This window comes from Gaeumannomyces tritici, assembly GCF_000145635.1.
Source record: "Gaeumannomyces tritici R3-111a-1 unplaced genomic scaffold supercont2.6, whole genome shotgun sequence".
NCBI classification, from domain to species: Eukaryota; Fungi; Ascomycota; class Sordariomycetes; order Magnaporthales; family Magnaporthaceae; genus Gaeumannomyces; species Gaeumannomyces tritici.
In genome coordinates, this window is record NW_008804550.1 from 968,255 (window position 1) to 988,731 (window position 20,477).

At 59.9% G+C, this 20,477-nt stretch overlaps 7 protein-coding genes across 8 annotated transcripts; 2 read left to right on the forward strand and 5 right to left on the reverse strand.

Annotated features, from left to right (window-relative positions):
- Positions 1-342: 342 nt before the first annotated feature.
- GGTG_10706 (hypothetical protein) lies at positions 343-573 on the reverse strand (the record flags this gene model as incomplete). The annotated part of the gene is made up of 1 exon (XM_009228581.1): positions 343-573. One exon carries the CDS (start codon positions 571-573, stop codon positions 343-345), a length of 231 nt encoding a protein of 76 aa, XP_009226845.1.
- Positions 574-1,000: 427 nt separating this feature from the next.
- GGTG_10707 (hypothetical protein) lies at positions 1,001-2,776 on the reverse strand (the record flags this gene model as incomplete). The annotated part of the gene is made up of 1 exon (XM_009228582.1): positions 1,001-2,776. One exon carries the CDS (start codon positions 2,774-2,776, stop codon positions 1,001-1,003), a length of 1,776 nt encoding a protein of 591 aa, XP_009226846.1.
- A 941-nt stretch (positions 2,777-3,717) lies between these two features.
- GGTG_10708 lies at positions 3,718-9,097 on the reverse strand. Of its 2 annotated transcripts, none has more exons than XM_009228584.1 (5): positions 8,957-9,097; positions 7,964-8,897; positions 6,570-7,378; positions 4,193-6,463; positions 3,718-4,114 (listed from the first exon to the last, which is right to left on the reverse strand). In XM_009228584.1, the coding sequence occupies exons 3-5, from the start codon at positions 7,003-7,005 to the stop codon at positions 3,966-3,968; spliced, it is 2,856 nt and encodes a 951-aa protein (XP_009226848.1). In that variant the 5' UTR covers positions 7,006-7,378; positions 7,964-8,897; positions 8,957-9,097; the 3' UTR covers positions 3,718-3,965. The 2 variants fall into 2 exon arrangements, with proteins under 2 accessions (XP_009226848.1, XP_009226847.1); XM_009228583.1 differs by having other exon boundaries at positions 7,508-8,897.
- Positions 9,098-10,550: 1,453 nt separating this feature from the next.
- Positions 10,551-14,471, forward strand: GGTG_10709 (hypothetical protein). Its single transcript, XM_009228585.1, has 10 exons — positions 10,551-11,613; positions 11,694-11,731; positions 11,801-12,145; positions 12,243-12,742; positions 12,819-12,857; positions 12,932-12,989; positions 13,081-13,272; positions 13,409-13,632; positions 13,703-13,750; positions 13,836-14,471. Exons 1-10 carry the CDS (start codon positions 11,300-11,302, stop codon positions 14,061-14,063), a joined length of 1,986 nt encoding a protein of 661 aa, XP_009226849.1. The 5' UTR covers positions 10,551-11,299; the 3' UTR covers positions 14,064-14,471.
- Positions 13,854-16,632, reverse strand: GGTG_10710 (serine/threonine protein kinase). Its single transcript, XM_009228586.1, has one exon. The coding sequence runs from the start codon at positions 15,456-15,458 to the stop codon at positions 14,424-14,426; it is 1,035 nt and encodes a 344-aa protein (XP_009226850.1). The 5' UTR covers positions 15,459-16,632; the 3' UTR covers positions 13,854-14,423.
- Positions 16,195-18,463, forward strand: GGTG_10711 (hypothetical protein). The gene has a single exon (XM_009228587.1). The coding sequence runs from the start codon at positions 16,994-16,996 to the stop codon at positions 18,254-18,256; it is 1,263 nt and encodes a 420-aa protein (XP_009226851.1). The 5' UTR covers positions 16,195-16,993; the 3' UTR covers positions 18,257-18,463.
- GGTG_10712 (hypothetical protein) lies at positions 18,240-20,261 on the reverse strand. Its single transcript, XM_009228588.1, has 2 exons — positions 19,438-20,261; positions 18,240-19,343 (listed from the first exon to the last, which is right to left on the reverse strand). Exons 1-2 carry the CDS (start codon positions 19,772-19,774, stop codon positions 18,706-18,708), a joined length of 975 nt encoding a protein of 324 aa, XP_009226852.1. The 5' UTR covers positions 19,775-20,261; the 3' UTR covers positions 18,240-18,705.
- Positions 20,262-20,477: the final 216 nt, after the last annotated feature.

Sequence of the window (20,477 nt, forward strand, 5' to 3'; positions counted from 1 at the left end):
TTTTATACCGTCGCTACTTTTACCCTCACCGTTGGAATCATCCAGTGCGAGTCCGGTCGAAATGCGAAACTAAAAAGGAAGAAACCTGCGTGTAACAGTGTGGCCGACAAGCAGGTGAAATAGAGACGGGACTCGGGCACATCGGTTGGTAAACGTCGGCGGAGAAAGAGCCACACGGGGGACAGCGTGGCCGCTGTTAGGCACCGCCCGTTAACAAACAACTGTGCGCAGCGTTCTTTGGGGTAGTTAAAATGTCGGCGCCCAGGACGGATATCCCTCCAAAGAGCCGGTGCCGAAACCCAAAAGCCCAAGGTGGCCACTGTGCCGGATGAGAAACTTGGCCTAGTTGAGCGCAATCTCGGCGAAGGGGCATCCATAGTCCGGTCGGAGGCTAGGCGGCGGTGGCATAGGGAGTTTCGCTATGCCCAACATGCCGTAGATGCGGTTCCAGGGGGTCGTGTGACAACCCCCTCCCACAGAAGCGCGTGAGCATGCGGGATAGCCGGACCGCAAAGTGTTGGAAATCTCGGTCGTTTTGCTCAACCTGATCGGTTTCCTGAGCGTTCGGGACATTGTCCATCAACGAAGCCGACTGGACAACAAAACAAGTTATGAGAGCATCTAAAAGGACCCGTTGCTGAAGTTGTTACCAGCTGAGAAAGTAAATACCAAGGCAAAGCCCTGCTCGGGATTCCAAGTCTTAGCACGTTAATCCGGAGGGCTTTCTGACTTCCCAACTCCATGACGTGATGTCACCTTTGCACGCCCCGGCATGGGCCACAGGCGCTAAGCACCTATTGAACACGTTGGACGGACATCTCGACAGAAAGCAAATCACTTCAAGTCCAACCGAAGAAGCAGAAAACTGTTTGCTACGCAAGTTGGAAGCAAAGAAAGCCCCAAACGCTTCTAGTGTTTCTATAAGACACTAATGCCGTACCTCCACAATCTAGCCTGATATCAAGTTCCACGGCTCTCGCCCGGAAGAGGTTTCAAGTGGCTAGCAAGGCTGTGTCCCATACCTCTTTGCAGGAGCATGGCAGACGTTGATCGCCTCCACGTTGAGGCCGTCTGGGGTTCTCGCATGCGAGTCCGTGGGCCGCGTCGTGAGCAGCACATGACCCGTCCCGACCGTCGCCAAGAAGTCAAAGTCCATCTGGTGCGACTTGCGCTGGTGGTCGCCCACCTTGGGCAGCAGCGCGTAGGCCGGGCCGAAGATGGCCAGCCCGAGCAGGCCGCCCAGCCCTTGGGACTGCGTGTTTGTCCGGAAGATGTCGCGGAGCTCCACCTCGGCCAACCCCACGGTCCCCTGCGTGAAGGCGAGGGACGCGTTCTGCCCGCCGCCGCCGCCGCCGGGGACGTCGACGACGCCGCTGCGGCGCTTACGGTAGTGGTCGAGAGCCAGGCCGTTGATCTTGACCTCCTTGAGCGACAGGATGTTGCGGAAGGCGGTGCCCATGATCTCGAGGTGCATGGCCGAGGTGAACATGGCGGCCGTGCCGAGCGCCAGCGACGCCAGCAGCGCCAGGCTGCCGATCTGCGTCGTCGCCGTGTTGTTGGGGCTGTTCTCGGTCATTTGCGCCGATGTCCAGGCGGCGAAGCCCGACGACAGCGTCACGCCCATGACGAGCATCGTGTTGGCGATGACGCGGTCGAGCGCTAGCGTCGACGCCGCCGTCGCCGTCGCCCGCTCCGCCCTCTGCGTGTCGGCGATGGTGCCCAGGGCGGCGCGCAGCTCCGTCTGGTCGCTGGCCTCCTCTGGGGCGCCGGAAGAGAAGGAGTCGTGGCTCCGGAGGAGGGTGGTCGAGGAGGAGATTTGGCCCAACTTTTCGTTGAGAGGCACGGGCGGGGAGGGCATAGGGTCGACGACGGAAGGAGCGTCGGGGCTGCCGAAGGTGGCGGTAAAGACTGTCGGCACGTACGAATCGCTGGCCTTGTCGATGCTGCGGAAGGAAAAGGACGAGCCGGACGCGTGCCGCGGAAGCTTGTTGGTCTCAGCCACGACGAAGTTGGCCCGCTCCAGCAAACTCCACGCGGCCCCGCCAAAGACGTTGCGGAAGAAGCGGAGGCAGACCATCCACACGTAGCAGAAATGCACCGCGTAGGCGGCCACGAAGAGGATGACTATGGTCAGACGCGGGAAGCTGTCCGGGTTGAGGTTACCGGTGAGGAAGCCGTTGAAGAGGAGCGTGCCCATGAGCATGAGGACGACCAGCCAGAGCGACATCCATTCCCACACGAGAAGCTGGGCGACGTTCTTTGTCAGGGCGGACCCGGACGTCAGCCAGAGGGCCCGTCGCTGCTCCTCGCCTTCCGGTGCCGCCGAGGCTTCCATGCGGCCCTTCGCGACCCTGCCGTTGCCTCCGTCTTTGGCCATCTTGCCGATGTAGAACAGTTTAATGGCATGGCCGCTTGCCCCCTGGGAGGCTGAGGCGGCCTTCGCCGGGTCTTGGGCCGACGCGGGCCAGGCCGCGTTCAGCAGTGTGCCAATGTTTGCCTCGATGGGCCGTCGCGGATACAGACTCGTCGTGGCCATGAGGGAGCCGCGCTGGATGAGGATCGTGTAGGTCAGGGTAACGAGGCCGACGGAGAGGATGGCCATGGCCGCCTCGGCCAGCCTCGCGCTAAGGGGCAGCTGGAGTACCTCCAGGCCCGCGCCCACGGCATCCGAAACTTCAGGCATGGTCCAAGCCTGGCCGAGGAATAGGAAAACCAAGAGGCCGATGGCCAGCTGCATGAGGTACTTGAAAACACCAGGTGCCGACAAGCGGCCCATGGCGAGCCATTTTGTCAGGAGATGGGGGAGCTGGTGGTGGGAGCCCTCCCATCCTGGAGCTGCATGGCCCATTGTCCGAGCGGTGTGAAGGAAGTGCACAAACAGGGTGGGGTTATTTGCGGCTGAGGGCTTGGCGCTGTAATAAGGAGATGAGCAAACAAATGCAGGAGCTGCTCTGTTTGAATCGAAAACGCCCGAGATAGCTGAATACCGTCTTCGCCCTCACAGCGATGATTTTTCTTCGAGAAAAAAAAGACTACTAAGGGCAACTCGAGATTCTTACCAAGCTACCGACCGTGGATCTCTCCGTATTTATCCTTTGTGGTCCTACGGCCTCGGCGATGTGTAGAAAGACCATATTTGCCACCACCCTGCAGTGCGCGGTACGCACAAATCCCCACCATCCTGCGGGGGGTGGCACGTGGATGGGAGCGGGAGAACCGCTATTGGTAGACCGTTTGGGCGGCCTGCGAGGCGCACCGGCGGTAGCAAGCCCAAGCTACCTCTAATGTGCTGATGTGCTGCGGGCGAGACCTCATACACGGCCACGGAAGCAGGCTCGGCGAGACCTTTGACTGGTCGGATGTGCCGAGGGGCCAGCAGCTAATGCAGACTTTGTCACCAAGGCGGCCAGCGAGGCAAACCTATGGCTGTCCGCCAACATGGATTGATGAAAAACTCTTTTCTGTAGCCGTCTGACAAACATCATTATATCATGGCGCGAGCAGCTGTTGCACATAGCTGGTAGTTAGGGCTCCATTTCAAGCATGATCATATACCACTACAAGGGGACACAGAAAATTGGGGACTGTATATACTCTCCGGGCGCTCGATCCGGAACACTTGGACCAAGTCCTCGTCTGGGTCATCCGGGGCCAGGTTCAGGTACCCGTCCAGAGACCACTTTGGCCACATCACCTGTGCGAGAGTGACAATAAGGTCTAACACGTGAAGACGCTCTTCGTAATGCTACTCATCTAGAATGGGAGTTTGCGGCCATACGATAGTTCATAATAAACGAAGGATATCCCAACTAGTAACCAATTTCTAACCAAACCGACCGAACCCCTCCCTACCAAGAGGTACTTACGCTAGACGTACATAGTAGAAAAATCCGAAGTGAGATGGAGCAAGCCAGAGCCAAGCTCAACAAGAGATAGTCGACACCAAGTTAGATTGTGCGTTGGAGCTAATAATCAATCAGCCGCAGCTTCTTTCCGACATTGTTCCTCCGAGCCTGCACCGCCGCCCTCTCCGAGGCTCGCGTCTCCCCGGTGTCGAACTGCGTGTTGCGCGCCTTGAGGGCCTGCAGAAGCATGCCAGCGTCGAAGAAGCCATCTAAAGAGGATTCTGGTCAGCAAGGAGACTCTTTAAAAGGGAAAAGGGCATACGAGGGACAGAAAGAAAAAGACTCACATCCACCAAGCTCATCGTCCTCGCTCATGGCGATGCTGTCCGTCGTCGGCGACGTCGTGCCCGTGGCCGAGCGCTGCGACCGAATCATCTCGGACCCCGTGATCATCCTGCCCCTCGACTTGAACCGGTTGGGCGGCGGCCGCGCCGCCGCCCGCTGGTCCCTGCGGAGCTGCTGCTGCTGCGCCAGCTGCTGGCGGCTCCTGATGCCGTCCACCTCGCGCGCGCGCGTCTGCTTGGACGACGGGGCCGGCAGGCCACCGCTGCCCTGCGCGACGGCGCCCTTGCGCGACGTGATGCGCAGCACCCGGCGTATCTCGAGCAGGTAGCCCTCGAGCGCGTCCACGAACCGCCTGGTCTGCCGGTGCTTGCTCGAGACGCAGACCGAGATGCTGTCGTCTTTGATGATGTAGCCGATGCCGAAGCCGTCGCCCGACACGGGGCCAAAGCCGAACTGGCGCAGCGACGGGTTTCCGCAGTTGGATGTCGACAGGATCGTCGTGTTGAGCTTGTCCCAGCCAGAGTCCGCAAATATAAGCGGGAGCGGCGCAAACTTCACAGACCGCGTCGTCGAAGTGCTTTCACCCCGCTCGCGCGTCGGCGCCATCATTTGCGACCTGCCGCCGTTCTGGTCCGGCACGTGCTTGTCCATCATGGCGTGCTTGAGTGACCGCGACGATGTCGTGCTGTCGTCTACTTCCCGCGTGACTCCATTCTGCTGCTGTCGCGACTCCTCCTCGTCCAGCTTGCTGCTCCCCACCGCCAGCGCCGGCAGCAACGGGGAACCAGGCACCGACGTTGCATCACACACATCATCATCCATGACGGGCGAGGAGGCGGTGCCATTGCTCATGGGGCTCGAATATCCGTTTGTGCTGGGCGGCCCACGGCTGTTTGCCGAGGCCTCCTCATCCGCCAGCCGCTGCCAGAGCGAGAATAGAGCGTAGAGATGTCGGTCGCAGCCCTGTGCCTTTGCGCACTCGCGCGTCATGTCGACGTGGCGCCGGCACGCCGTCCTCAAGGCCTCCACCTTGGCCTCGGCCGGGTTGTCGCCCCAGAATGTTTGCATGAAGTTGACCGAATCGCCCGTCACGGGCCGCACCGCCTCGGTGCGGCCGTGCAGGAACACTTTAGTCATTGCTGGCTCGTACGTGCACTCGACGCGCCCGTACAGACCGTAGTAGGCCGCCTGGTACGCCATCTGCACAAAGGCGTCGGGCGAGAGGCCCATGGAGGTGATGAAGTTCTTTCCGTACGACTGGAAATCGAGGCACTCGAATTCGTTCTGCCCGATCAGGTCGGCCAGACGTGTCTCGGCGAAGCGCACGGCGATACTGACCTCGGGCGTCAGGTCCCACTCGAGCTTGTGCGGCGTGGGATTAACGTCCCCGAAGCTCTCCGGGTCGCGCTTGGACGGGTCCGGACTGGTCGACGCCCAGAGCGTGGGCGAGCGCCCGTTGATGGTACGCGCGAACCGCAGGATAGTGTCGGTGTAGACATCGCTCGCAAACCGGAGCACGGTGTGCCCGTCCACGCCAGTGTGCTCAAAGTTGATGCCAGCACTGCCGTTCTTGCACACAATGATCTGCAGCTTGTCGTAGTACCGGTTCGTGCAGGTGCCGATCTGCACGCCCTTTTCTATGTCGCTGGTGCCGCAGAGCATGTTCTGGCAGAGAGCCGCCGCCGTCGTCGGTTCTGTGTAATCAAGACAGAGCACGAAGAGGGCCGAGTCGACGATGCCGAGGCAATCAGCGTTGTTGGATCCCTCTTCCCGCATCAAGATGTCTCGGAGCCCCGACCACACCTTGCGGTTTTCCGTGCTAAGCACCCCCAACGCCCCCTTGGCGGCCTCCTGTATCGGCGTCAATATAGCGTCGTCGACAATTGTCTGGAGGTTGATGGACAGGTCCTTTTCGGTCATGATAAGGTCCGAATTATCGTCCAGAACATCGAACCAGTAGAACTGCCCGTGGCACATGACGATGATGTGCTTCGAGTTCGGATCCTGCTCGATTTGGCAGCCGTTTTCCGTTGGGACTCGGGCTGTCCCGAACAAGCGCGAGTATTGATACATGCATAGCGGCGTGTTCTTGATCTTGTCAGGTGGCAGCTCCTCTTTCCTCACGGCGCGCACAAACTCGAGCGCCGATATGACCAAGGACGCCGCACGTGTGACCTGGTTATTCCTTGCCGGCGTTGGGTCATCTTCGAGCAAGAAGAACGGATTCAGGTTGAGGACGACAGGGTTATCAAAGTTCAGATATGAGTCGTACCCTGTAATCATCAAAGAAATTAGCCACCGCATTCTCGGTGTATAAGGCCCCAAATTCTCTCCATGACAGGGCGTGGAATGGGAAGAAACGGAGTTGTAGCCACGTACAGAATTGCTCGATGTAACTGGACTTTCCCTCGGCGTATTTCTTCAACTTCTCCTGGAGTTCAGGTCCTTCTGCCCGCATAAACTCTCGGACGGCGTGCCTGGTCTCGGCGTGCTCTCGGGGTGACTGAAGCGGCCTCAGCGCTGCCAGGTACTTTTCGCACGTCTTTTCCAAGTCGGGAATGGGAAGTTTTGGGAGCTTGTCCTGGGCGGCAAACGTGATGCCGCCCTCCTCTAAAATCTTTTGATTGTACAGAGACATGTCGTCCCTTTTCTGAGCGCTCGGCGATAGGGCCGAGGTTGATGGCCTTGGCGATGACTTGCCTATCTCGGCGTACACAGGGGCGCAGTTTGGTGTGGGCTCTGGCGGGGCGTTGCGAGAGGCAAGGGTCTCATCAAGAGACCTGGGCTGGGCGAAGCGGCGGACTGGGGTTGGCATAGCGTTCGTTCATCAGCATCGACTAGGCTCTGAATCACGCGAACAGGGGCGAGACGGAGGTGCAGATGTTGAGACCGCGCAGGGCGGTGCGGTAGAAGTAGTGACAATCGTGGAGACAATAGGACGGCATCCCACTGAGGTCTGGCAGGCTATCGCAGCTAGGCTACTGGGCGGGGATATGGAGGGTGGTGCAGAGCGAAGGGGAGATGGCAGACATCGCAGACAGAATGAGGAGGAGCAAGTGCATGAGGGGGTGAGGTTGATATGTACCTAGATGTAGGCAGCAGTATGGAGCAGAGCACAGCCCTCCGGCTAGACGCGCCGAGGAAGCACGGGGACGTCAAGGGGTATTATGTATGGAACGGCTCGGCAACTAGGGCGAGAGTCAGCCAGGCCCCCGACACCTCGACGACATGCCCAGGTGTGGGGCACCTGAGGCGTTCCTCAGATCCGGCACCATGTAACCTGGAAGGGCGGGCGTTGGCGTTTCCAAGGAACGTACTAGCAAAGGTACCGCGGCGCTGAAGCGAGTGGGCGAGGAGAGCGGGAAGGGACCAGGCAGGTACGCAGTAGCCCAAGGGGTGGTGGGTGCAGCCGTTCGTGCCAACAAGACTGACATGTGGGATGGATAAGGGAGAGGGATTGGGTGTGGGACTAGTTGGCACAACTGCCAGCCGGCTCTCGGAGGCACCCCTTCACGAGGACTAGCATGAGTGGTCAAGACTCCAGCGACGGAGCATTCGGGTAGCCCAAAGGGGATACCCCGTGGCCTTGACGGGGGCTGACGCCGCAGACTCTTCATCCTCCGCATGGCCGAGGCAGGGGGAGGCAGGGATCATGCGGCTGTCCGGGGCGGACAAGGCTTTACCGTCCGCGGAGACGTGGGGGACCCATGTTCGCCTATTCAGAGTGACAGGATGCGACTAATAGGCACAAAGAAAAGCAGTGCCACACGTACCTGATGACGGCGGCGAGAAGGAGGGTGTGGTGCTTGCTCCTTTGATGGACCTTGAAGGCAGGGCTTTCATTGATCTCGGAATGTTGGTTGTCAGGTGTGTGGGAAGCCAAGTGAGGTGGGATTCAGCCTGTTTCCATGTGCTCAAAGTCCTGTCAGACACGCCGTGAGGGCTGTGCAACAAAGCCAGCGCCAGACAGATAGGAATACACCCTTTCCTGTCGCCCTGCCGGCTCCCCGGTGAGTTGCCGGATGCCAAATAAGAAGGGGTTGCCAGCCTGCCGTCTTGCAGTAGTACACTTGCGAGCTGCAATAAAATCCAATGAAAAAGTTTACTATACAAAACCCTCGTCAGCTACGGGCGGATGGGGAATCTAGGGCAGGAAGATCCCGAGGGCGGCCGAGGAACGAGGGACAGCCACCATCCAGATGAGCAGTGTGATGCAGCCCAGTTCCCTGGACGGCTTGATCGGCAACGTGGAGGAGGACGTGGCGACCACCAGCGATGACGGGCTTGCCAAGCCCCAAGGCTCCAGAGCTGAGGGCTCCCCAGCACTCCCCCGCAGGTGGATAAGGTTGCAAAGACGGAGAAGAATTAGGTGTTTCCGAATCTATGGAGAATGCCGTTAGCGGCCGCGGTGGAGGGATGGAGAGAGTTGAATCTTCAAGTCGCCGTCGGCGATGGCCAATATTTTCTTCTGTTCGGGCAAGAGGGACTTTTTTCGTGTTTAACCAATTGACGTGCTTTGCGTCGCACCTACCGTGACCTTCCCATGAGCCTTTTTGAGCAAGTGGCTGCATCACGCGCCGCGCGAATCAGCAATCAAGTGTCACATGCGGGGGAGCTCCTGGGATTGGCGAGGGGCTGCCACTGAAGACCCCTTCAGCCGAGCACCCCTGCGGCCTTTGGTTCTGTGACGTCGCCCAAGCTGCGACTCTGCCAAGCAGCATCAGCAGCAATCCGAGGGCTTCACAGGGCGGCAGGGTGGAACGAACACGTTGACCTCGGGAAATACTAGGTACGGTGGGCAGGAGAGAAGTGAGGAACGAATTGATGGGTGCAGCAAACTAAGAACGACGACCTAAATGCCATCCCTTCCATGGTAGCCGTCCGTTCTCCAACGGTCGGGGCGAGCCGTTTTCGTTTCAAGAACAAAAAAGCACGTGAAAGCTTCCTTTCCAATGCACCCGTGTGCATGTGCTAGCGCCGTTCCCGTGCCCAAGCATCCACGACGAGGCCAACCCTTGACTCCCGGCCGAACGGAACCTCAGCGTGTTCAGCTGCCTCCCAGCTGCTGACGGACGCCAAGCCAGCTCCAGATTCCCGTCCTTTTTGCCATGGCGATGGTGGAGGCTGTGCCATGTTCCCCCACAAAGTTGTGAGTGCTGTTGTTGCCGCTCGCTAATTCCGCGGTCGGCCTTATTAATATTTCTTCCGAAGACCTAGGTGTTGTTGCTACTATTTATCATGGGACCGTCTGGTAGTACCGCCATAAGATGACGACGAGGGGGACCACAGCAAAGAAGAAGATCAAGAACTCTGGCAGCAGCGAGCCCTCCTCTGAGAGGGATTGATGTGAGGTAGGTAGGGTTTTGAAAGCCCAGTCTTGAAGTCTTCATCATCACAGTCAATCCTAACCTCGGCCAACATCTGTGAAACGAAATTTGGCCATCGCGGGCTTATCACCACCACCAAGTTACAATCGCCTCACCAAAATTCGCCTTCTCCACCTTTCGGCGCTTTCGGGACTTGGTGCAGGCGACGTACTTGAATGTCCTCGCAAGCTCAGGAGGGACGGCGAAGAAATCTAGGTTGCGGGCTGTAGGGTATGCCCCTAAATATTCACAGAGACGACCCCTCGCGGGAACAGCCGTTAGAGGCGCGAGAGGGGTCATCTAATGCCCGGCAGTGTGCGCAACGCATACGAGAAGAGCAGTTTTCCCATGTCTCCAATGCATGTCTCACTCTTCTCGACCACCTCTCCGTCCGCCGTCGCCTCGCCTTCTGAGCGGGGTCGCACTTAGGTTGCACGATAAGGAGGCTCAAACGAAGACAGTCGGCTCCGAAAGCGAAACCGCGACCGAAATGATCCATTGGCGGGGACACTGAGGCAGCGCCACTCCCATTATCACGACTTTTGACAACACCAATGGCAGCCTGGGGTCCAAGGTGGAGGCTCGGCAGGCCACCCGAGTGCCAAGCCCACTGTTTGGTGGGTCGTTTTCCAGAAACCTTCACTTTCTAGCCGTGTTTTTTTTTTATTATGTCGGGAGAAAATCTCTCCATTGCTTATTTTGCTTTGGATGGAAAACCCACTACACGTCGCCCTCTATTGGCCATTTGACGAGACTAGCGCCATTGTAGTCGACTCGTCAGGCTAACAGGGCGTGATGGAGGCCTCAGCCTATCGAGGTAAAAAAGGTGCCAATTACGTGGATCGAACCCCACGCCTTGGCACGCGTAGACAAAGGCTTGTCTACTAGCGTACCGCGGGTGGCTTGGCGTGGTGAGCATGCAAGCAGACACGCAGGGTCTCTCTTTCCCTGTTGGGAAGAATAAGATGTTTAGGATACTGCATCCACCATTACAGCCGCACCCACCCAGCAAAGAAGGGAAAAGTTTTACAGGGAAATACACCACCGTAATAGAAACCAGGGAGGCATTCCTCACTCGCAGCAAACACGGCCGCAGTCGAGTTTGGCCCTTCTCCATGTCACGTTCCCCGTCGCGAGACCAGACATTGTGCCACGACGACTGGGCCAAACACCTCCAGCACCCATGGTTTGGTGCCTGACCGCCCCCTCGTCCTCTCCCTCCCCCTCGCCAAGGTGTGTTGTACTCCTACGTGATCGCGCTCTTGTATACCCCGAAGGCGATCCGGCTGCATCTTCCGGTACGCCCGCGTCTTCCAATCGCTGGGCTAGCAGCAGCTTCACGGGTGGCCATGTGGAGAAGCAGGAAAAACAGAACCCATCGAGGGTGACGCGCGCACCCCTATCCTCGAATTTCGAGGCGGCGCAGTTGACCATGCCGCCGCAATCTCTTCTCTTGCCCACCTTTCCACCCACATCTTTCGGGCTAGTCTCGCATTCGTACAGCCCGCACGGCCACGTACGCATTCCCAACACCGTATCAGGGCCGCCAGCCCGCGGGGGGCGTTGCACTTGTGCCCGATCGTGTATATATCTTGGCATGCGGCTCTCCGGCTCTTGGTTGCCTTCCCATCACCTTTCACAAACGAGCCCCGAGACCTCCCTCTCCTCCCAAGTCGCCAGGCGCCAACTTCGCCCTAAAACTTCGAGTTCCCACAGACTGACGCATCGACACACCAGCCTGTCATGATCTCGCTCTACCGGCATATAAAGAAGAAGCAGGCGCGGGAGAATGGCGGCAAACCTCTAGCTCCGCCTCCCTGCGTCCACCAGAGAGCCGGCACGGGGGCCCTTCAAATCGACCTGCCGAACAGCTCCAGCGGCCCCCTGGCCTCGCAAGATGAGCCCAAGATCGAGGCCGAAGCTCAGACAGAACCACCCATCTCGAGCGGCAAGTGTGAGAGCTGCCGCGATGAAGCGCGAGCAGCCACAAAGTACAGGATCAAGATCATTTGCGGACTCATGCTCCCCTTTGCTCTACAGGCCCTGGACGTCACCATGTCAGTGCCGGTTGTAATATCAAAGGCTACCCGTAAATCATGTCTGTTGACTCTGGGCCCCATCGCCACTTGATATCTAGTGTTGCCAGTGCACTACCATGGATTGCCAAAGACTTTAGTACGTATCTGCCATCCATCCTTCTTCCAGCCCAACACGCAGCTAACCCGGCCTACCTGCCAAAATCAGACGAGGTTTCCCAGCTCAACTGGATCATCTCGGCCTTCAACCTGACCTCGGCGGCCTTCATTCCCTTTTGGGGCCAGATGGCCGACGTCTTTGGCAGGCACCCGACCCTGCAGACGTGCGTCCTCATCATGATGGCCGGGAGCGCCCTCTGCACGGGTGCGCCGACCGACGCCTTTCCCGTCCTCCTGCTCGGCCGCGGCCTCCAGGGGCTGGGCTGTGCTGGCATGGGCGCCATCGTCCGCATCATCATCGCCGACAAAGTCAGCCTCAAGGAGAATGCCAAGAATTGGACCATATTTGCGTTTACCGCCGGCTTGAGCTACAGTATTGGTCCAGTCATAGGAGGTATGTCACCACCCTTTTGCGCTCCCAATTCTACTCTGAGCTTATTGGGGCCAGGCAACAAAGAGAGGGAGGGACAAGAGCACTGACAGCCACTCAGGCTACCTTACAAGCACAAACTGGCGCTGGTGCTTCGGCATCAACCTCCCGATCTGCGCCGCCTCCGTCGTCCTCGTCTTCCTCGTCCTGCGCAAGGAGCTCATCGGCCCCCGCCCCGTCCGCCAGCGCGCTGACAACGGGGTCACCCTCGTGGCCGCCCCGGTCCCCACCGGCCGCCTGGCGAGGTTCTGGACCCGCCTCAGCACCGTCGACCTGGGCGGCCAGCTCCTGTTCCTGGCCGGCTTCGGGCTCGTCGTCCTGGCGCTGACGTGGGGCGGTGTCTCGTACGCGTGGGCCAGCGCACCGGTCCTGGCGTCGCTGTGCGTCGGCCTCGTCCTCGTCGCGGCCTTTGCCCTGTGGGAGAGGTCCATGGCGCCCGGCGGCACGCTGGCTGCCAAGTTCACGCGCCAGAGCGCCATGATCCACTGGGAGCTCCTCGCGTCCAAGGATGTTGGCCTGTTGGCCTACATCAACTTTGCGACCGGCGCCGCCATGTACTCTGTCGGTGTTTCTCTTTTGCCCCATCATACTTGTTGTTTACTGACTGACCGTCTACCTACTGGGGTTGATGCTGTAGGTTTTGTACTTTTGCAACATCTACTTCACCATGGTGAAGGTCAGTTTCTTACGTCCAAGATACGCTGGTTGGAGCAAGGCGATGCTGATTTAAGATCTGTTTCATGTCATAAGTCCTACGATGCTAGCAAAGCTGGAGTCCAGCTCATCTACTATACACCAGGCCTTGGAGGTATGTCTGGCACCCAGGCTTGCCAACGAAGACGCAGCGTCGACAAAGCCATTAGGGCCGGCGATTCCAGTAACTGACGTGCCAAGAATAGCCGGCGTGCTGCTGGCCAGCTTGCTTTGCAACAGATGGCCGTGCAACACCTTCGCCCCGCTCATGCTGGGGTCCGTCGTCGAGGCCGTCGGCGTCGGCGTTCTCGCCTGGGCTCTGTACGACGAGAACATAGCGACTATCTACGGAATGATGGCCCTCACGGGCGCTGGCACCGGTCTGAGGTTCCTTCCAGGTAAGCCACTACTTTTCTCTTTTCTTCTCTTGCATGTATCTGCTCCGAACTCACCTGAAAGCTACGGCCGCAAAACCAAAAAAAAAAACAAAAAAAAACACCATATCACTGACCACTTGTTGCTTCCTCTTTGCAGTCCAGCTCCACGCAGTCGGCTTCTTCCCCCGGCACATCGCGACCATCATCTCGCTCATGGGTGTCATGCTCCCCTTCGGCGGCACCTTGGGCCTCACCGTCATGACGGCCGTCTTCAACAACAACCTGCTGGGCCGGGGCGACGACGGCACCAACGCCCACAACTTTGACGAGCTGTCCAGGCTCCCCGAGGAGGTCCGGGCAGCCGCCATGGGCAAGATAAAGGTTTGTGGTTTCTCTTGGCCATAGTCGGAGACGGGGAAAAACAAAAAAGCTGACATTCATATTCTTCTAGATGGCCATCGTCTGGGCCTTTGTGGCAATCGTGCCGTTTATGGTCCTGGTAAGCAAACTTCCCGGTTGCCCGCCCGGGCTCGACGAATAGCAAGCCAGTACACAAGACTAACAAGGTGCCCCGCGCCACACAGTGCATGCTGGCGGCCTCCCTCCTGGGCAATGTGAAGATCACCAGGGACGCGCAGAACCAAGAGCCTTCCGATGAGGAGGGCGAGAGGGGCAAAGGCGTGGTCGAGGGTATCTATCTGCTACACCTCCTGAGGAGGAACCGCTCGGCAGTGACGTCTCCGGACGGGGCGGGTGAGGAGATGCAGCCCAAAACTCTTGACCCGGAGGCCCAAGCGAGGAGAGTCGAATAACAAAGGGGGGAGAGCACCAAGGGCCCATATTTCCAGATCCTCATGTCCGGTTGCATCGGGAGCACAGACGTGGTCGATTGTGCCTCGGAATCACAAGAGGGGGTGTATCCGGTGTTTCGGATTTTTTTTGTGGTCATTACATCGTCAAATTTGTGCTCTCTTCTTTACGCACCAAACCATTGAACAACCTTGAGCTCGAACTGAGAGCTGACAGAGCACGCTTCGCCCGGGTAAAATAACCTATCATGTCACGTTCCATCTTAGGGAAGGATAAGAATGAAAGCAAAGATGTGAAAAAAGAAGGGGGAAGGATGGAAAGAAGAGAAGAAAAGCAAGTCCTGTAAAAAATGAAAAACACCTTTATCCATCCTGTTGCGGGGCTGTACTCTGGCTAATGATACTCTCAAGGTCCTCGACGATTTCCGAGGCCGCCACGTACTGGTAGTCCCAACAGCGGCGTATGATATCCTCGGCCGGGTTGTCCAGGGATATGTCGGGCCACTCGCCAGCCAGCAACATGGCCTGCACCTCCTCATACGTGACCTCGTGCTCCGGGCCGTAGGGCACGGTCCACTCGGTGATCTCGCAGATGGCGGACCCGAGGGCGAAGAGCTCGCGGTGGATGATGCCCACGTCCTTGATGTCGCCCCTCTTGTCGAGGTGCGCCGAGGGGCCCGGAGGGGTGTAGCGGACCTCGGCGCCCCAGTAGTCCTTGTCGTAGTTTTCGAACAGCGCCGCGGTACCAAAGTCGCAGAGCTTGATCCGCCACGGGGCCGAAGGGGAGGACGCCGACTGCTGAGACGACGGAGGCGCCGTCGACGACGAGGACGAGGCCTGCGAGGCTGCGGCGTCGCTGCTCCGGCCGGCGGCCCCGCCCCTGGGGTTCGGGGTGGGACAGCTGAAAACAAGGGCGTTCCGGGTGGAGAGGTCGCCCCAGACGACGCCCCGGGAGTGGACGTGGGCGACGGCGCGGGCGAACTGCAGGCAGAGGTCGAGTCTTGCGCGCTCCGAGGGGGCGGGCCCGCGCAGGTAGCTGCGGAGGGCCTTGCCAGGGGCTCGCTCCAGCCTGATGGCCCAGGCCTTGGGCTCCGGGCCGGCGCCCCTGAGGACGGCGACCTCGAGGCCAAGGTAGTTTACGATCAGGTCGTGCCGGCCGACCTGCTCGTAGATCGCGGCCTCACGGCGGACGATCCAGTCGGCGATGTCAGGGGGGCGAAGGGGGCCCAGGGGCTCCTCGCCGCGGTACCAGACGGCCCATCCTTTCAGGACGGTGGCGGTCTCGTTGGCGCGGCCCTCACCGACGCCGTCGTCGGTGTCGACTGCGTAAACGACGCTATTTTGTGTGTGGGAGAGCAGCTGTATCCGGCCCCGCCACTTGTCGATTAATAGCACCATGATTGGGGGAGTGGGGAGGGCTGGGCGCGGTTGGTGGGCAGTGCCGCTTTTAGGGGGGGTAGAGGGTGGAGTTTTTGGGGGTGGTGGTGGTGTGTCCAGCTAAAGGAGCTGCCTGCCAACAACCAGAAATCCAGGCTTCAGGCCAGCACAGGCGTGTCCAGGCGGCTGAGCGAGCGCAGCTGGAAACTGGGGGAGGAAGGAAGATGTCGTCCTGTCGGAGAGATGGTGGTCTGCAAGGGAGAAAAAGAGAGAGTGGTTGCGAGGTTGGCGCGTCACGATCACGTGACTGGGGCCTGTTGGCAAACGGCCGCCATGTGCCCAATCAGAAGGCCATAGTCACCCGACCTCCCCCTCTTGGAACGTTCCAAAATGGAGTCGTCGAGGGAGGGAGAAGGAAAGGGGAGAAAAAGCAAGATTGCAGTGGCGTGGCAAGAAGTGGCGGCCTTGGCTGGCAATAGACCGAACGAGGGAAGACTGAAAGTAGAAAGGGAGGCTGGAGGCTGTCAAGGCAAAAAGAAAAAGCAGAAAAAAAAGAAACACAAAAATAGAGTAACAAAAAAATCACGGCTAGGGTATTCCGCCCAGGCCCACAGCATGGATGAGGGGGGGACAGGCCAGGAGCGATGTGACGGGATGTGTGATGGGCAGAATGGAACGAGAACAGTCGGACAGGTACCTGGCTAGACTGGAAAGAGGGCTAGCATAGGAAAGGCCACGGGCGGTGCTGCTATTTGATCCTCGTCGGACGGACGCAGCCGAGGCGGTCCGTCCAACGAGGGGCGCAGGCTTGCGGCGGACAAAATGAAAAATAGCACACAAGACAAGTCACAGCCTGAGAGCCGAGCTCGGCTACAACGGCCTCCTACCAGTGGAGGGCAGTGGAGGGGGGTGCCAAGCCAGATGGGAGGGCAGAAGCGGGAAATGGATGACGAGCATCCACGTTCCAGGGCCAATGGGGTCGCGGCCAGGACATGGCTGGTGATAACAGGTGTGTTTTTTTTCTTCTTTTTTTCTCTTCTTTCCTTTCTGTGCTTTTTGTTTACGCTCGCGGTTCGAGTCCTTGCTTTCAAGCACTTACCTCGCTGTTAAGGTTGCTTGGCAAGGTTGCTTGGGATGGAAGAAGACAGCAAGGCAAAAGCTGTCTGTCTCCTGAGGCCACTTTGGATGTGGAGGCGACAATGCGGGTGAGCAGGGCAAGGACCAGGCTGGTTCGGCCAGCTGGGCTCTGGAGGGGGCCGAGGCGACACGTATTGACTACCACCAGGTACTGCTGAGCTGATGCATCGTCGCACCGCTGCCTGTGCTTCGGTTTGTTTTGTTTCTCCGCCGCTGGTCTTTGTTTTGGATTCTCGAGGCAGGAGCAGCTCGCCGATTGTTCGCGCCCTCGCCCGCTGCCCCTTACCCCGCAGTTCCTTCCCTCGCACATTTGGTGAGGACCACCAATTATCCGTGCACCTCCACAGGCTTGCGCCACAACACAACCAAAACAAGATAATACCACGCTGTCCGCGGCACATTACGCCCCAGATACAACAATGGATGCCGCATGGCGCCGACCACCAAACCGGGTCCCTTGCCAGCCTGTCGTCTACGGGCTGGAATTCCGCATCTTCAGCGACGGCCTGGAGCACGCCGCCTCCGATACCGGCACCGCCACGGCTACCACGGCCAGCCAAGACACGACCACCACCGCCACGGCCACCGCCACGACGTCGGCCGCCGACCCTGGTCCTGGTCGCTGCCCCCCCGACAGCCCTCCTCACTCCCGCCACGGCCCCACCACGGCACTACGCGCGGCCCCGCCGCAACCAACCCCAACTGTAGACGCCGCCGCCGCCGCCGCCAACGACTTCCCGCGCTTCCTCGACCTCCCGCCCGAGCTCCGCCTCCGCGTCTGGGAGGAGCTGATCCAGCCACGCATCGTCATGGTCGCCTGCTGCCCGACCTCGCCGGCCTCGCACCCGGACCGCACCGCCAAGCTCGCCCAGCTGCGTGCCCGCCAGCACCAGCACCGCTCCAACTGCTGCTGCCTGCCCCCAGCAGCAGCAGCAGCAGCAGCAGCAGCGACGACAAGAACAACAACGAAATGCCCGTCCCGCCGCCGCCCCGCCGCCGCCGTCCCAGTCCTGCTCCACGCCTGCCGCGAGTCGCGCGCCCTGGCCCTGCGCCACTACGAGCCCGCCTTTGCGTGGCGCGCCCCGCTGCCGACGGTGCCGGCCGCCCCCGGCGACTACGACGGCGATTCCCGCCCCGCGGCGCCCGCCAGGATCTACTTCAACTTCGCGCTCGACGCCCTGTACCTCATGGGCCAGCTGGACCGCGAGGACGCCTTCGGCTTCGTCGGCTCGCCCCTGGCCTACTACCTCGACCGCCGCGACGCCGCCCGCGTCCGCCACGTCGCCGTCGCTCTCGAGGAGCTGATGCCGCCGCGGCGCGAGCCCTCGACGCCGCCTACCGATGATGGCGGTAGTGGTGGTGGCGACGGCACGGGGGGCGAGGAGCGCGTCTTCTCGAGCCTGTTCCACGTCGTCGATCGCTTCTCCGCCGCCGAGCGCCTCGTGGTCGCGTGCACGGCCCGGGACGTCGAGGAGAGCAAGGAGCGGCAGGGCGGCGGCGGCGGCGGCTCGTCGTGGTCGCCGCCGCTGTTGGCGCCGCTTCCGGGAGAGGATAATGTGATACAAAAGATATGGCGTGGCTGGCTCGGCGGCACATCGGTCGTCTCGTCGACACTGCTAGACAAGAAGATACTCATGGTCCGGGAGGAGGAGTTACAGGACTTCATCCGGGCACATCTCTAATATTTTCCGCTTTTGATGATAATCTATAACGTCACCATTTTGCTGCATAATACAATAATTTCTATATTGTACATAGGATACTCGACCCGCCTGTCGCACATCCAGAGGAAGGAGAGGGGAAGTGTGCCCATGGCGGTCGCATGGGTCCCAACCAATATACAATCCCTATGAAATACGGTATCCAACAGGGCAGTTTCTTCTTTCCGTCGTTGTTGTCATACAGTCGTTTCTTTTACTTGCAAAGTCTATCGCATAGGCATGGACTAGTGCATGTGAGGCCCCGCCGGAGATTAAGGTTAGTATGGTGAGGTTCCAGGGGATAATGCAATCTTATCCGTGATCGAACCGTCCGCGGGAATCGTGTAGCCCTCGCCGCAAGCGATCTGAAGAAAGAAAGGGCGAAACCGGCAGAACCAATATGCAGCTCGCAGGGGGTGTATCATGCACCGTTACCTCTCACCCTTGGGCGGGGAAACGCGGTGGAAGGCCGGACATGGGCCCTCCTGCGAGCCCCTGCCGCCGTTCCTGATGCCGCCCAGCAGCCAGTCCGTCAGGCCGACGACCTTTGCGCCGACGCCGCGCTCCCAGTTGCCGCCCTCCTCGACGTGCTCGATGGTGTGGCTCAAGATCCTGCCCTCCTTATCGAAGTCGAAGATGAACAGGCCGACGAACTCCTTGCCCTCGTGCTTGAACAAGGACAGAGGGTTCAGACTGCTGCTGCTGCTGCTACCCCCACCGGCAGCACCGGCCGCGCCGCCGCCGTCGCCACCCCTCTCGGTACGCCAGCGGACAATGAGCTGCTCGCCGACGGCTCCCTGCCTACGGGGGCCGGAGCGGCCGGCGACGCATTCGTCCTTGACCATACGCTCCGACAGGATCTCGAGGCGGACGTTGCCGACGATGGGCACGCGGTTCCAGGCGATGGGGCTGGTCCACAGCGCCGCCATGTAGGCGACGCGGCCCGAGACGGCGGGCAGGTGCTGGTGCGTTGACGGGAAGAGGTGCAGCGAGATGTTGGGCGCCAGGATCTCCTGCGGCGGCGGCGACTGGAGGAGGGTCGGGAGGTGCTTTTGGAGTATGCGTAGGGCTGTTGGTTTGGTTTTCGGCTTTAGATTAGCAAGAAAAGATGGCCGACAGAGGGGATTCGCCGGGGTTGCCTTGGAGCAGAGGGCAGATCTCACTCTTCCCAAGCTTCAGCTTCCGCTCGCCCGACTCCGGTCGCTTTCCGAACCCGCCATCTGGCGGAGCGACGTCGGCGAGGGGGAACGTGGAGCTGAACCACACTTCTGGCAGATTGCGGGGGTTGGCGGCCTGGAGCGTCGTGAGCGTGGCTCTAGTGCGCGACCCCGGCGGCGTGGCCGGTGTTGCCGGGGGTGTCTGCGTTGCTGTTGCGGCGGCGCGGCTCGGGGTCTTTGGGGACGAGGCGGCGGCGATGGCGGAGCCCAGGCTTCGGCACAGAGTCGGGAGGGCTGCGGCCTGTGGTCGCGAGCGCCGCACGAGCCGGGTTGGGACCGACATGTCGCTGGCCGGGGTTCACCGTTCGTTGTTCAGGCCTCTGTGGTTTCAGGTGCGTGATTCCATTTTTCGCTCCCGGCTCTGAATTCCAGGGTGGTATTGTCGTCGGCCGCTGCAGCTCCCATGCAAGCCCAAGGTCTGGGGAAGTTTTTTGGCTGGTGTGGGCAGCGGAGGGGAAGGCAATCAGGCCAAGCTCCAAGCTTTGCTCAGCCCGAAATTGACGCACGAGCATTTTCCGGCTCTTCCAGCTGGGTTCGAGTTGCCGCTAGCCCGTGGCTCCGACCCCGCTGCCACTGGAGACTCCCGGTCGTTGCGTGGGGATTCCTCTAGGCTCTTTTCCCTTTCCGCATGGTCCCGCCCAGTCGCCATTGAAAAGTCTGCACCTCGCATGGACAACGACAACTGGAATCCGCGCCATGTATCCAAACAGACCTAGGCTGGGAACTAGGCTGGGGGTTGCCTTTTCTACCTGACTCCCACTGTGTCTAAGCAACGATTGCTCATCACACGTGGAGACCTAAACGTAGACGCCATGAGCGGCTGTCGTTTCCTCCGGGGGCAAAGGCCCGCCATAAGGCCCACCATTGGGTGACTGGCTGCGCGTGGCACTCGTTCCAGGGATTGGCCCTCCCCTCCTGACGCTTGCTGTCTTGAGACAACAGGCCAAAGGTCACTCTCGCCCTTGCCTCGGGGCGATCGTCACATG

What these genes read in the sequence shown, in the direction of transcription:
- GGTG_10708 (XM_009228584.1), bottom strand. Translation starts at nt 7,005, where the DNA reads ATGCCAACCCCAGTCCGCCGCTTCGCCCAGCCCAGGTCTCTTGATGAG. An exon ending in CAGTTACATCGAGCAATTCT is followed by an intron (nt 6,464 to 6,569) that starts GTACGTGGCTAC and finishes TGATGATTACAG; the next exon opens with GGTACGACTCATATCTGAAC. An exon ending in GGACGATGAGCTTGGTGGAT is followed by an intron (nt 4,115 to 4,192) that starts GTGAGTCTTTTT and finishes AATCCTCTTTAG; the next exon opens with ATGGCTTCTTCGACGCTGGC.
- GGTG_10709 (XM_009228585.1), top strand. Translation starts at nt 11,300, where the DNA reads ATGATCTCGCTCTACCGGCATATAAAGAAGAAGCAGGCGCGGGAGAAT. An exon ending in TATTGGTCCAGTCATAGGAG is followed by an intron (nt 12,146 to 12,242) that starts GTATGTCACCAC and finishes ACAGCCACTCAG; the next exon opens with GCTACCTTACAAGCACAAAC. An exon ending in CCGGCGCCGCCATGTACTCT is followed by an intron (nt 12,743 to 12,818) that starts GTCGGTGTTTCT and finishes TTGATGCTGTAG; the next exon opens with GTTTTGTACTTTTGCAACAT.
- GGTG_10710 (XM_009228586.1), bottom strand. Translation starts at nt 15,458, where the DNA reads ATGGTGCTATTAATCGACAAGTGGCGGGGCCGGATACAGCTGCTCTCC.
- GGTG_10711 (XM_009228587.1), top strand. Translation starts at nt 16,994, where the DNA reads ATGGATGCCGCATGGCGCCGACCACCAAACCGGGTCCCTTGCCAGCCT.
- GGTG_10712 (XM_009228588.1), bottom strand. Translation starts at nt 19,774, where the DNA reads ATGTCGGTCCCAACCCGGCTCGTGCGGCGCTCGCGACCACAGGCCGCA. An exon ending in GAAGCTGAAGCTTGGGAAGA is followed by an intron (nt 19,344 to 19,437) that starts GTGAGATCTGCC and finishes CCAAACCAACAG; the next exon opens with CCCTACGCATACTCCAAAAG.